This window comes from Rana temporaria, chromosome 13, assembly GCF_905171775.1.
Source record: "Rana temporaria chromosome 13, aRanTem1.1, whole genome shotgun sequence".
In the NCBI taxonomy this organism is placed as follows: Eukaryota; Metazoa; Chordata; class Amphibia; order Anura; family Ranidae; genus Rana; species Rana temporaria.
Genome location: NC_053501.1, coordinates 66,022,685 through 66,037,693, shown reverse-complemented (window position 1 = coordinate 66,037,693; position 15,009 = coordinate 66,022,685). Strand labels below are relative to the sequence as shown.

The 15,009-nt window shown below is 40.6% G+C and overlaps 1 protein-coding gene across 2 annotated transcripts in view; it reads left to right on the top strand.

Annotated features, from left to right (window-relative positions):
• Nucleotides 1-15,009, top strand: part of HEATR5A (HEAT repeat containing 5A) — a 132,304-nt gene that overhangs the window by 22,457 nt on the left and 94,838 nt on the right. For both annotated transcript variants that reach the window (XM_040332881.1, XM_040332880.1), the window contains exons 7-12: nt 1,881-2,130; nt 9,051-9,206; nt 9,310-9,560; nt 10,121-10,232; nt 12,306-12,458; nt 13,659-13,758. In XM_040332881.1, the coding sequence (XP_040188815.1) occupies nt 1,881-2,130; nt 9,051-9,206; nt 9,310-9,560; nt 10,121-10,232; nt 12,306-12,458; nt 13,659-13,758 (1,022 nt within the window). The remainder of the gene's footprint in view (nt 1-1,880; nt 2,131-9,050; nt 9,207-9,309; nt 9,561-10,120; nt 10,233-12,305; nt 12,459-13,658; nt 13,759-15,009) is intronic.

The window sequence follows — 15,009 nt, the reverse complement described above, 5'->3', positions numbered from 1 at the left end:
AAGCGACGCAGTGCCGAATCGCAAAAAACTGGCCGGGTCCTTTTACCTGCATTTTGGTCCGGGTCTTAAGTGGTTAAACCTCTGGTGACCAGACCATTTTTACAATTTTTCACTTTTTTATAATTTTTTATTTAACTTGTAAAATACCTTCCCAAACCATACAGTGTTCTGAAAGCTGTAAGTTAAAAATGATAAAGTGAAAATTTTGAAAAATGGTCTGGTCATCAGAGGTTTAAAATTTTTGCAGGGGATACTAGTTATAGATAATGGTTAAATATAACACAAGAACAAAAAAGCCACAAAATTTAAAACATTAAGGATAGCAGACTCTGAGAGTATGGTATATAAAAAAGTCCATATAAAAATACATGAACCACTAAATAAAAGTCCGTGAGGAAATGACCCTTAGATGGGCATAAATTCATGTGGGTTAATTCACTGCAGAAAAAATCCTACGATCCACACCACCAAGTGACATGTAAATATAGGTGAACCCTCCACCGGAATGATAGGCAGCTTACCAGAGGGCAAGCAATTCGGTCAATTGGCTATAGCCCAGCCACGGCCTGGGCCCTTTACTGAGATTTGTGATCAGCTGTGTCCTAAGAATATAGCAGTTGCATAACGTGGCTGATACACTCCTCGGGGGGCACGGTTCAGGGAGGACATCCATGGATGCCCTCCCAGAACTAGATAACCATGCTGTTTCCATCTTTTCGCTATAGCATGGTAAAAGAGGTGGTAAAAGACTGGTGGGCAGTTATGAAAATGCCTATAAGAGGTACTTTTCTGCTATAGGAGACAATTCCAGCTTCTAAGGCCAAGGATGCGCTTGCTTTTTCCTTAGTACACCACATCTTTTATTTTTGTTAACTGATTGAAAAGGTTATATTTGTTTTTATTTAGGCTCTATTCACACCTGGATGATTTGAATCACAACAAAACGTGTAATACTTTTTGCAATGCCTTTATTTTTTAATGGCATCCTAAACACAGTGCCATTTTTTACGAGTGTCACACAACTAAACCACAGGATAATCGTGGCAAACTCGTACCACATTGGGGTGCTATTGAGAAAAAATTGCATTGCACCCAGATGTGACTGGAGCCTTGCCTTTACCTGTTGGTACTGTTTAAATGAACATCTACTCTTTTGCCTGTTCAAATATCTGGAAAAAAGTCAACAATTTCCTTTTTAGTTTTATACTTGATTTTTTCATATGACTGTATGCAAATATAATTTATCTGGCTGTATCTGGGCAAACTCTTCTTCAGTTACATCATATAAATGAAGACCCTGTTCATGGCACAATTGTTAAAGGCCCATACACAAGATCTGACTTTTTGACAGCGGTCCAACGGATGTGTTTTATCAGGCTATCCTACCGTCTGTATGCTCCATCGGACAATTGTTTTCATTTTTCCAATGGACAAATGTTCACTGTGAATGCTCTCAAACTTTCCGACAACAAATGTCCGATGGAGGATAATCCGATCGTGTGTACAGAAGTCCATCGGACTAAAATCCAACGTTCAAACAAGCATGCTCAGAACCAATGCTAATCATTAGACAAAAATAGCAGAAGTTGCCCAATGGGTGGCGGTAAAGAGCTGAAAAAGCACATGGTTTGGTGAATGTTGGCTGAAAAAGTACTGCCGTGTGTATGCATACCAAGTTCACGGCCAATGCCCCTTGGGACAAAAATCCACAGAAAAGTCTGATGGAAGTCCGATCGTGTGTATGAGGCTTTAGGCCTACTTTTGATGGTAACAAGTTTTCCCAAAAGTAATTTTTGGTCTTCGCTATCAACATGCAGACATTTTTTTCCAATGAGCTGGAAGGCTTTTATGACTCCTTTCTGCGCTTTTTGTTCACACAGGCGTACATCGTCTTTATCAGCACGCTTGGAGCACAGTGGCTTTCTAGAAATGTCCCATTGCTCTTGTCACATGTGCTAGAGTTGGTGTCCCATCAAAAGGCAACTCAGAACCCGGTGGAAGCTTGCTGTGCAAGACGTTGCGTATCCTACATCCTTAGAGCTACGATAGGGGAAATGCTAAGTGAGAAGGCCCAGCTGGAAGCTGCTCGAGAGATTTGTGAGGTCGTCAAGAAACTCATAAAGTCTGTGGGTATGTGATAACTTGTCATTGCCACAATCATTTATCTTGTTTTGATGTTATAAAAAGTTGCAGTCCTGGTCGTATGTACAGTATCTGAAAAATTGCAGTCTAAAGCAATTCAGTAGTAGTTTTTTATTTAGAGAGAGAGAGAGAGACTTCACAGTGACTGATCACTGTGGTAGCCAATCAGAGGCTACCACAGCGATCAGGTGACCCCGGAATTGGGAGTTCCAGGTCCCGGTTGCTGGTATGAGCTCTGTGCTGAGAGCACGCTGTACTAAAGAGACATGTGCATATATGCAGTCGCACGGCAAAAAGCCCAGTGCAGTGGAGCCGCATATATGTAATACGTCTGCATCAAGGGGTTAAGCTTGTATTAGAGCAGTGTGAACAGCAAGCTTTTCTGAAACTTTCAGCAAGCTTTGAGCAGCTTTCTCCAAGCACAGCTGATTGTCACTTTAACCCTTTCACTGCTAAGCCCTGCTCTTTCCTTTAAACTTCCCTGGCTGGAACATTTTTGCAATTTTTCCTATTGCGTTTTTATTTATCTCTTACAGCTTTCAGAGTTTGTAAAAGACCACCCAAACCATATGTTTTCTGAAAGCACATGACCAGGAGAATAATAAAAAAAAAGGTTCTATTGATTTTGAAAGCCATGCAATGTTTACGCAAATGTTTATCGCCATTTTCACAAAAATCAACACTAAATTACCTATTTTACTCACACAAACACAGCATAACTTACAAAACCCTTGCTAAATTCATAATAAGGCCTCTGTCACATGGAGTTTACTAAAGTGTATGTCTACAGAGGGCCTTGTTTACCTGCACAGGTAGTCTTATTCGTATCAGATGGGGCACAGCAGCTTCAAGGACAGATCTGACACCTGTGCGAATGTAGGTGCATGGCCCCAAGCGCAGACATTGTGAGTTCAGGGACATGCACCCACATGGATGTTATGGTCGGAACAGTGGCTGTGTCGATGCAGCAGCTACCTCCCAATTGATATGGATGGGACTGCCTGCACAGGAATACATGGAACAACTATGCATTCCTGTGCAGCTGCTATGTCTCAATTGATATCTGTGGGTCGGGATGCACAGAACACCTGCACAACCCTGTGCAGCTAATCAAGGCCTCAGATGACCCACATAACCAAAGCCTTAGGCCTTATTGATACCTGCAATGGGGGGGGCAGCAAAAAATGTGCGGTTGAGCTGCGTTTCTGACACCCGCCAACCAATTCCCCTTAAGCTTCAATGGGCCGCAGACGGATGAGAGTGTTTACATGCTGTGGCCACAATGCTTTGCGCCTACGGCAAAGTTGACCTGACTTGTAGTCATGCAGCCTTTCAAACGCTACACATTCAAGTCAATGGAGAAGCACTGCAAATGCTCTGCAAATGGGGTTAAAACAGGTGGTGAGGAGGCATCGACTCGCTTTATCACCACCTGTCAGTAGCCACTGGAGCACCATCCGAACGTGGATCGGGCATCAGAAGCAAGGGAGATGTAGACACATGTCTAAATCTACCCTTGCTAGGCTTTTATTAAAAAAATTAAATAAAAATTGGGAATGCCGCAAACGCCCTGCAACTGTGTGCATTTGTCAGCAAAATTTGAGTTAAAAGGGGCAGTGAGGAGTTGAGTTGCTTCCTCGCTCTGTTAGTAGCCTCTGGACCGCGATCCAGAGGCAAGGGAGATTTAGACATACAGTATGTCTTAATCTACCCTTACTAGCTGTTTTTTATTTTATTTACAGGTACATTATTGTGTACGTAGTTCCACAACAGCTGGAGGGCCAGAGGTTGCATACCCCTGCTTTAGGCTGTGGCTTCCATGCAATTGCCAGCGGGTGAGGCAGAGGAGGGACGCCAGTAATTGCAGAGCCACAGCAGATCATTGCTTGTTGGGGGGGCAGTAATTGGCTGGAGCGGCACAGGAAGAGGATGCTAGGGGTGGGGGGAGGGGGACATTTTAGCAGCTAGATACTGGGAAATGGAGGGGAGGAAGCAGCAGAAGAGTTAATAGCTCTGATCAGAGACTTGTTAATCACTAATCAGAGGTTTTGTTTTGTTCTGCAGTGTCTGCTGAACAGTCCTGATATAAGTTCATGGTCACTGAAGTGACCGTTGAAATTTTAGCAGAGGAGGAATACAGGTCCGTACGCCATATGGACCTGGTAAGCTGAAAACAGTGCTTTAGGCAGTGAAAGGGTCAAACGAGCTGTTTTTATACTTCAACAGGCTTTCAACAATCTTCACGTAGTGATGAAGTCTGCTAGTGGCTTGTTAAAGTGGCCATTATGCAGAATGAAAATATTTGTATAATTTTTGTTTCAATTAGTTATTTACATAAATTTGTTTAGTTAAATACGTTTAATTCGTTATTGGAAATTTAGTTTTGTTTATTCGTATTTGAATTGATTAGAATTTCCCGAATTCAAAAAGTTTTTGATTTTTTGTTTTGCAGTTTCCAAAGAGAATAAAATGGAAAGAAAAAAGAATTCAAAATAATTTAAATATCAAAGAATATAACAGAAAATATAAGAATAGAATATAATGGAGTAAAAGAACAAAATAAAAGCGCAACCATCTTCTGAAATTCTAAGAGAAAAATTAAATACAAAAGAACACAAAAAAATATAGAATAACCATTTCCCAAAATTCAAATACAATCATTTTGAATAGATTAGAATAGGAAATAACAGAATAAAATAGAATATAACCATCTTCCTATTCTAATTTATTATTTTATATTCTTTTTAAATGTTCCTGGTAAATGGTTATATTCATTCTATTCTATTGTTTTTTTAATCATATTCTTTTTCTATGTGTTTATCCTATTTTTTTCTATTCAATTGTCTAGACTTTTCTATTCTATTCCATTCTTTCTTTTCTATTTAAAATTAGAATTTCGGAAGATGGTTATATTCGATCTATTCTGTTTTATTTGATACTACACCCAAAGTGCACGGAATATAGATTGTGCTTACCAGACCTAATTGACCTCTTTACTTAAAAAGATAGTCAAATGCGCTTGTGCAGGATAATGCCTGCAGACATATCAATAGACAGGAGCATGTACGATGCCTCTTCCTCAGGGGCCTGAAGACTTAAACCAAACGAAACGTATGTCAGCAGCGTTGCCTGGTCACGTGTACTTTGCCTTACGCCACTTCCGGTTCATCTGTTCAGCGCTAAACGGCCGGTGGAATGCACGCCACCACGGAGGTGGGAGAACCAGTGATTCCAGACAAGCCTGCACCCCCAGTTTTTTTTGAGTAGCCATTTGGCTTGTGTGTTTTATATTGGATTTTAAATAACACAGTGTTGCACTATGGTAGGAATTTGTGTGTGTTACATGTCCTATCCATAAATACTCAGAGGAAGAGGTATCGTACATGCTCCTGTCTATTGATATGTCTGCAGTCATTATCCTGCACAAGCGCATTTGACTATCTTTTTAAGTAAAGAGGTCAATTAGGTCTATTCCATGCACTTTGGGTGTCATATCAAATAATTTGTTTGGTGAAGGAATAAATATTGCACGATTGGAGAAGTCCCTTTTCTTTGCTCAGCAAGATTGTTTTTTATCACTGAACTTTAAGCACATACTTGCTATTTTGGAAAAGTTGGGACTATATTTTATGATTTCCTATGATGATTAACAGATTAATTTCTTGATTTAATATTTCACAAAGGATTGATGATGTTTATTATGTTCGTGCACTCGAGTATTCACTTAAATCGCCCTCTATAATTTGAACTAATTGCTCCATATATAGACTGAAGCCCATGTTAAACGGGCCTTATGCCGCGTACATACGATCATTTTTCGGCATTTAAAAAACTAGGTTTTTAAAAAATGTCATTTAAAATGATCGTGTGTGGGCTTCACATAATTTTTCGGGTTCTGAAAAACGACAAAAAAAATATTTGAGCATGCTGCATTTTTTAACAACGTTTTAAACTATGTTGTTTTTCGGGGTGTAAAAAATGATTGTGTGTGGGCTAAAACGACGTTAAAAACCCGCGCATGCTCAGAGGCACGTTATGAGACGGGAGCGCTCGTTCTGGTAAAACTACCGTTCGTAATGGAGTAAGCACATTCATCACGCTGTAACAGACAGAAAAGCGCGAATCATCTTTTACTAACACAAAATCAGCTAAAGGGTGACGTCATCCGAATGGAACTTCCCCTTTATAGTGCCATCGTACGTGTTGTACGTCACGGTGCTTTGCTAGAGCATTTTTTTTTTAAGCGACCGTGTGTGGACAACGTCGTTTTAATGATGAAGTTGAAAAAAACATTTTTTACATGCCGAAAAATGATCGTGTGTACGCGGCATTAGAAACCTTTCTGTTTTTTCTTCAGGACAAAAATCAAAAAAAATCTCCCCAACTGTAACATAGAGCAAAAATAAACAAGAAAGGGGGGGTTTTAGCTGTTTGTCACCATATTCACTGCTAAGAAAAATGTCTTGGCTTTATTTATACGTTAAACAACCATGTTGATTAATATGTTAGTAGTAATAACACCCATTCTATAATTTCATTACTATGCAAATTTTTCAGCTACATTAACTCTCAAATGTATGGCCAGGTTGTCAAATTGATGATTTTTTTTTTTTGTACTGCCCTGTGAAGTAAATAGGGAACAGACTTTTAGTCATAGCCGACCTGGGATGTGTGACCCATACTGTACAAGTGTAAAAGCTGTATTTGCTGTATTGTAATTCGCACCCGCACTGTGGTGTTGATCGCATGCGATGTCTGTCTGTGACAGTTTTATGGCTGTTTTCACCCATGTGATCTGATGCCTGTGTGAGTTCACAGTTCACACTGCGATCTGTGAACAGATCTCGGGGTGTCATTAGCATTGACACCCGCAGCGTTTCGCAGAGGGCAGTGTAAACTGTCTGCAGGAGAGATGCAATTCGGGAACTGGCGCTGGTTGCAACATTGCTACAGTGTGAACCCAGGCTTAATGTGTATAGTTTGTTGATGGCAGATTTCAACGCTCTGCCAAATACAGCCGATCATAGGATCAGGTCTGCCTCCTTCTACACTTCACTATTGGTCATTGAGACCACCCATTACAATGATAAACCAATAATGAGTCAAGGCAGGAGTTGGGCCTGAGTTCGATTTCTGGAACTAAAGGGCCAGATTCACAGTCAGCGGCGTATGTTTGAGCGGGCGTAGCGCATCTCATATGCGCTACGCCGACGTAACATAGAGAGGCAAGAGCAGTATTCACAAAGCACTTGCTCCCTAAGTTACGGCGGCGTAGCGTAAATGGGCCGGCGTAAGCCCGCCTAATTCAAATTTTGGAAGGTAGTGGGCGTGTTGTATTATAATCAACCGTGACCCCATGTAAATGAATGAATGAACGAACGGCGCATGCTCAGAATCACGTCGCATATACTCCCTAAAACGACGGCTCAATGCGTACGACGTGAACGTAACTTACGCCCAGCCCCATTCACGTACGACTTGCGTAAACAACGTAAAATACGACGCTGTTCCCGCGCCCATACCTTAACATGACTTGCCCCTGCTTTATGAGGGATAACTGTACGCCGGACGTACGCCTTACGTAAACGTTGCGTATCTAGGTCATTTACATATTCGACGCGTAAATCAATGGAAGCGCCCCTAGCGGCCAGCGCAAATATGCACCCAAGATACGACGGCGTAGGAGACTTACGTTGGTCGTATTAAGCCAGACGTATCTTGTTTCCTGAATACGGCGAATAGATACGACGGCGCATCATAGAACTTACGCGGCATATCAACAGATACGTTGGCGTAAGTTCTACCTGAATCTGGTCTAAAGTGTCTAGCCGTGATAGCTATATTTTCTATTGTAAAGTCTAAGGCCATATTAAAAGAAATAGGAAAAGGAAAGACGTCATTGTTGACAGTATTTAAATTTTGATAGTTTGGATTTTTCTCAGCATTATCCAAAAAACAAAAATGGCTTATTCCAGTTTGTGAATCATAGTTGCATTGCTTGTCAAGTTGAGAAACCGTTTCACTTTAACCCTTTCCATCCAAAACACCAAAAACAATGATAAGCCTGCAGCCTGCTGTGTTTTGTAGTCTCTCATAAACACCTGGCCATGCAAGCTTTGAAATTTGACAGGCTCAGCAGGGACTGGACCCATTTTGTTCCATCTATGGTCATTCTCGCTCAACAAAATCTGATCAATGATCGACTTCTGTTGAACAGGACTGTTGGAAAACTTTAATAAGGAGATGCTACACTGAACTGGTCTTCTCTAGAGGGCACCAGAACCCTTGACTAGTGGGGATTTCTAATGTGCAAACAGTTTCAGTAAAGGGGCATTTTTAAATACAGTATGTATGAAAAATAAATGTATTGCAATGTGCCTTTAATGTGCATTTAAAAAAAAAACCAGCATGCTGCGTTTTCTTGCACAGGAGCACACACAAATGCACTATAAACTTGCGCGTGTAAGGGAACTACTTGGTAAGGAAAATGAATTGAAATTAATGAAAAATGTTAAAAAAAATTCACCGCAAATGCAGTGAAAACGCACATGCAGAAATGCACAGTTAACGCAGAAATTCGCTGTAAATGAGCCATAAAATGGCCAGCTGTTCCAGGATCCAAGGGTTTTCTGGTGTGCAGGTATCTGGAAGGTTTATTATGAGTTAATTTTTCTTCTTCTTAGAAATGTAGAAAAATAGAAGACTGATGGCAGAAAAAAGACCAAGTAGTCCATTGAGTCTTGTTTAAATCACAACTTGAACATATTCAAATATCATAGTATGACAGATGTTAAGATGATGTTCTCTTGTAAATGTATGCTTACTTACTGATCTCTTTATTTTCTTTATCTGCAACCCTTTCCCCTAGTTATATATATTTTTCATCCTATTTTTTTTTTCCTCACTAGATCTTGCGCTAAGTGACAGTAATCAGGAGACTCGGTTTGGTGCCACTGATATCTCTGCCAGTCAGCATGTGCTGGTGTGCGCCCTGCAAGAGCTCGGGGATCTTATTTTAGGACTGGGTACTACAGTCTCCCCTTTGCTGCGTGACTCCAGTGCTGGTAATCTTTATGTATCTGCAGTAGGGCTGGTTACTATATCTGTGTAAGAATAGGACAACTATACTAACACATTTCCTTATGCTGCTTTACCTCTGTCTTATAGGGGTCCTGGACACTGTGATTTCAGTAGCTCTCCACCCTAGCCTAAGTGCTCGCTTAGCCTCCGCTTGGTGCCTTCGCTGTTTGGTAGTGTCTATGCCTTCTCTAGCAGCCCCTCTCTTAGATCGATGTGCTGAACGTCTGATAGCTCTTAAATCCTCTTCTGAAGCAGTGAGTGGGTATAGCCTTGTAGCAGCTGGACTGCTTGGCTCTGTTAGACTGTGCCCACTTGGTGTGCCACAGGGAAAAGGCAAGGTAAGGATCGTGCTCAGTAATAAACTTCACCTAGAACCTCATTTACTAACTGCAGTTGATCTGTTTTGCATGTAACATAATTGAATCCATTCGCCTGCTTTGTATTCCTCTGCATGCCATTGTCACTTTGCATGTTTCCCAAAGCCTTAGGATAGTATAATTCCTTACAGTGACAGAAATGTACAAGTCAGAAAATAAACAATTAACTTTATCGATTGATTGCTTTGGGCCATACTACTGCTTTCCTGTTCTTCAATTTTGATCATCTTTTACAGAACTGAATAAACATGCATTGTTGCAAAACAATATGGACCTCAGGCATTTCAGCTGTAATTTTGTAGTAGCTGGATGATGTAGAGAATCAAGAAGTGAAATGGGTCACATGATTTATTTAAGACATTCTTGCATTTAAAATTGTGTCTCTAAGATGAATAAAGTTCATTTTTGCAGTTTGTTACAAATTAGGCCCTGAGGCATTTTGTAATGACCCAGCTTTGTACAAAAGAGCCAGAGTTAATGAATGGTGGTTATCTGCTTTTAAAAGACTCTCTTTATTGTAGGTAATATTGAGCCTGGCAGAAGACTTGCTATGCTCTGCAAGCCAGAACAGTCGTCTCTCCTTACATCGAGTACATGCCGGGTGGCTTCTTATCGCTTCCCTCATGACTTTGGGTAAATGTTTCTTGTTATTATATGCAAATTAAAAATGGTCAGTCCTGCAATAAAAACCTTTTCACGCTAAAGGGCCGAATGACGGACAGTATCTGACATTCAGGCCGTGCGTAATGCAGCTGCTCCGACAGTTCAGCTGGCTTCTGTCGAAGGGGCATGACCAAAAAAGGTCTGCCAATTGGCTTCTTCCGAGCGCTTCAGTTGTTTTTATTTTTTTGTTTTTAGACTGCTGGGTTGAACGGAAAAAACCTGTTGGTGTGTACCAGGCTTTAAGATTCCTACGCTGGTCCTCTAAACATAAGCGACTCCATGTTTATGCTTTGTCCTTCAAAGGGAGGAGCCCAGGTGGCCTGTGTATAAAATCAAATAATGTTTTTAATGTGGAATTAAACTTGAGTGGGGCCTTTTATCAATTGAATGAGTTTTTCGTGGCTGGGAAAGTGAAAAGAGAACCAGCCCCCACAGCTAGACAAAGCCAAGTGTACTGGTGACCTGAATCCGAGCTCTATAGCATGTGACAATGGGTATCTCTTGTACTTATAATGTATGTAATGAACAGGACTGTTTACAGTTAACTGTTAGTGTTCATGATTATTGGTTTGGTCATTGTATGCAAAGGTTTATGAAAATGAATTTAGCATGGTTGACTTTAAAGGGCTAGTTCATCTTTACCAAAAAAAAAATGCGTATACAGATAAGGGATGTCTGTAGATAAAAACGAACTGTCCTACTTTGACTGATCAAGGCCCAGCTATTACTGCTCACCTTCACCATCTCATCCAATCCTGAGCTCAGAGCTACTGCATTAGGGAAAAGCACTTTTGAGGGGGTTTGAATTGGAGAAACAGCTCACTCCTGTGATGGTAAAGATGAACAGTAATAGCTGAGCTTTGTTTGCAACATCCTAGCAATGTCCTGGGAGTTTTCAGGTCAGGTATCATGTGGTAGGTATATGGCCTACACCTATAGCAAGGGCATTGTTCAATTTTGGTCAAAGCTGCACGCCTTGTTTTTATCTACAGATAAAAGATCTTATAATATACTGACTGACGATGACATTAGTCAAAGTGTTCCTGCAGGCTGTTCACTCCCAAGGTCCCTATACTCGGCATGTATTTCAGACACCCAGTAAGCACTCTGTGACCCTTGGGGCTAAGAGAAAGTATTAGGCCGACTAGTTGGATATTACCCAATGCTTGCAAAGCATTAGCTTCACTGCTTTGTACTGCAGTGAATTCAGGCTAAAGACTGCAGGATCTGTCCGTGTTTTCATTGCCATTCTTGTTCTTACATGAGCACCATCTAGCACCAGTTAAATGCAAAATGACCAGCACAAATGATTCCTTTTTAGATCATGATATTTGTGCTTTAATTTCACATCCACATATGATCTATAAATGCAAATAATGACATATAAGTGGTGTATCAGAATAAAATCCAAACATGGATAGACATGGGAATCTTTCCCGTGAAAATGGTAAGTAGGGTACTCGCTTAATAAAATGCAAGGGGGTGTAATCTAAAAAATACTATAATATCCTCAAAAACAAACAATAAGGGAGACGGAAACGCACACAAAGGTGTGTTTTATTATATATGCATAATACATTTAGTAGAGATGACTCTTTTGTGTGTTTCTGCCTCCCCCCCTTTTTTTTTTTTTTTTTTTAGATTATTGGTGTTTCAGAATAATCAATCTTTTTGAGCAAACTGTTTTTTGGGTCAGATCCAACAATATTTCAAGCTAGGAGGTGCACATTTAATGTAGTAACGGGATCTCTTGCACTACTAATAGGTCATTATTTGCATTTGTGGAATTTAAAGCAGCACTATTATGATTTGAAAGTGAAATCGCATGTGCCAATCTTTTTAGAAAACTTGCCCTGCATGAGCAGGTAAGATTTGATCTTGGCATGAGACGTGGTATAATTTTAAAGTTGTGAAATCTTGATTTTTGTATTCAGATCTAGCACCAAGGCCCCCACTGTGAGCACAGTCGAAAATACACCTGTATTTTCTTATTTCCTGTATCTTAATTTCCCTTTTTTTTACATTTCCTAACAAATGCTTCAGGTCCTGCAATGGTCCACCCCCATTTAGGCCGGATTTTACTTCTTTGGCGGAGTGTTTTCCCAAATACCCACAAGGACTTGGATACAGAACAAAGTCGGGGAGATGCCTTCACATGGCAAGTGACTTTGGAAGGCAGAGCTGGAGCAATGAGTGGTGAGTCTGAAGCCAAAAGTTTAGCAGTGGTCAAAAGTGTTTTCTGCCCTTAAGTTGCAGATGTCTATGTGTTTGGTCTAGTGGTTAAAGAGATGTTATACATTCATATAAGGAAGAGTGTCTCTTTAAAAAAAAAAACAGGAACAGAGCTCTGCTTTTTTAATGCTTGCTTTTGCTATGCTACAATGCTGGCAGGAAACGGGAATAGTGAACATTGACCACCATTAAGACTTGCATGTTTTTAAAAATGAATTTCAAACAAATGGCTTAATGCACTTAAGAAATGTTGTTTTGACCTGCCAAAGAATTTGTTTTTCTGTACACCCAGTCATGATCTTTACACAGCTCTGCCACACAACACAGCCCTATCTGGCAGGAAACCTGATTTACACTGCTATAGTTGAAAAAGTTTTCCTGCCCAGCTGGCAGTGTTGTTATGGCTTTGTAAATTACAAGACCACTTGGTTTTAAAGGGGTTGTAAACCCTTGTGTTTTTTCACCTTGATGGCATCCTATGCATTAAGGTGAAAAGACTTCTGACAGTGACCAGCCCCCCCGTTTTACTCATCTGAGCCCAGATGTGCTCTACCTCTCTGCCCTTTTGTCTTGGCTCTTGATTGGATAGATTGATAGCAGCACAGCCATTGGCTCCCGCTGCTGTCAATCGAATCCAATGATGTGGGGGCAGGGCTGAGTCGGAATTCTGTGTCTATGGACACAAATGCTGGACTCAGCAGTGCGCCCGCATGGTAACCCCTAAGGAGAGCGCTTCTCCTAGGGGGTTTTCTGATGCGCGGAGGAGCTGATGGTGCCGCCGCCGGGGGACCGGGCCACTCTGTGCAAAACAAACTACACAGTGGAGGCAAGTATGACATGTTTGTTATTTAAAAAAGAGGGTTTATAACCCCTTTAATTTTTCTAATAGTGTTACCAGTTTTCTTGGTTTTGATTTTTACATAAAACCATCTTGCTACTTGACTAACTACTAGAATAACATTAATATTTTGTGTTTCGCTTTTGGTATTATGATGGCTAGGAAACTTAAACAATTGCATGTTTGCTTTAGTTGCAATGATTGTTTTTCAATGTGTGTCATTTTTGCTCAGTATTGATGCTATTCATTATAAGTATATAAATCTGACTTGAGTTATTATACTGGTGATGTTTATTTAAGTTTGTTGTATTAATGCCACATTGCAGCTATGCAGAGCTTTATTTTGCATTGTGGGGAGCTCATGACTGAAGACGTTCTACAGCGGATCCTTCCTCCCCTTCCTTGTGCTGTGGCTTTGCTGACCCGGTAAGTGTTCCACACGGCTAGGTTTAAAAAATAAAACATTAGATTACATCAGATATGGCTATATCCAGTTTACCTTTACTTTAAACTTTATATGCTAGAAGTTTTTCTAATGTTAGATGTTGTTTGGTAAAGTACTTATCAAGAGCTTATTATATCAGACTTTGCTGGCAAGTTTATCAACATCAAAGTGTTGCTAAACCCACAATAGTAAAATCTGTCTGTATATGCAGCTTGTTATACTCACTGTGGAACCTAAGGGGTTAATTCTCTGCATTGTGTAAAAAGACTGTTGATCCTGTAGGCACAGATCCTCCTCTTCTACTGAACAGGTCCCGATAAGACAGAGTTACTGGAGTCAGGCTGCACATGCTCAGTTTGTTGTGTATTGCTAGAGTTTTTTATTTTAGGGGGAATGCATGTGATCAGCACAGGGCCAATTGGCACTGTCAAGAGAGAGGGTCAGGGGTCCTACAGCCTTATAGGACAGTCAGAGTAGAATTAAAACTCCTACAAGCTTTAATCAGACACTGATACAAGTCATAGGACTGCTGTATACTGCTGATGAGAAAAGGTATTTAGCAGTTTATTTACTAAAATAATTGCATTTCCATGTTCTGTGTACTGTAGGAGACCAGATATAGTAAATGCAGGGTCCTGGTTTTAGTAACACTTTAAATATACAAACAGCACTGAGCAATTTGTTTCTGTTTGCATCTGCTTCATACAGGTGTTAACAATATATTGGGATCTTTAAATTGGTTGTAAACCTCAGACCTGAAATATATACAAAGCGTATCCCGTTATAGTGTGTATTTGTCTCAATTAACCACTTCCGCCCACTACCAATTCTGACACTTATCACATATTGGTAAAAATTTGCTAGAAAATTGCCTAAAATTCCTAAACATATATATATATTGTAAGCTGGGGGATAGGTAGCAGGTACAAAAGCTCCCTGGGATGAGCAGGCACAGATACCAAGTCCATAATATATCCATGCACGCCCTCACTACCAGGCTGAACAAACCTACAGCTTGTCAGCTTCCACATAGATTGCTTAACAGTTTTGTTTACCAACCTTCTTGCTCTCACAGACCAACACTATCTGTGTGTCCCAGGGCAGAGCAAAGACTGTCTGCACAGGTGAGCTTAAATTGGCCTGGGGGAGAGGGCCAACACCCATACTGGATCAGAGCTCAGAGATCCCTGAATGTATAAGAGAGGAGCCTGGGAGAGGTGTAAACCCCGAAC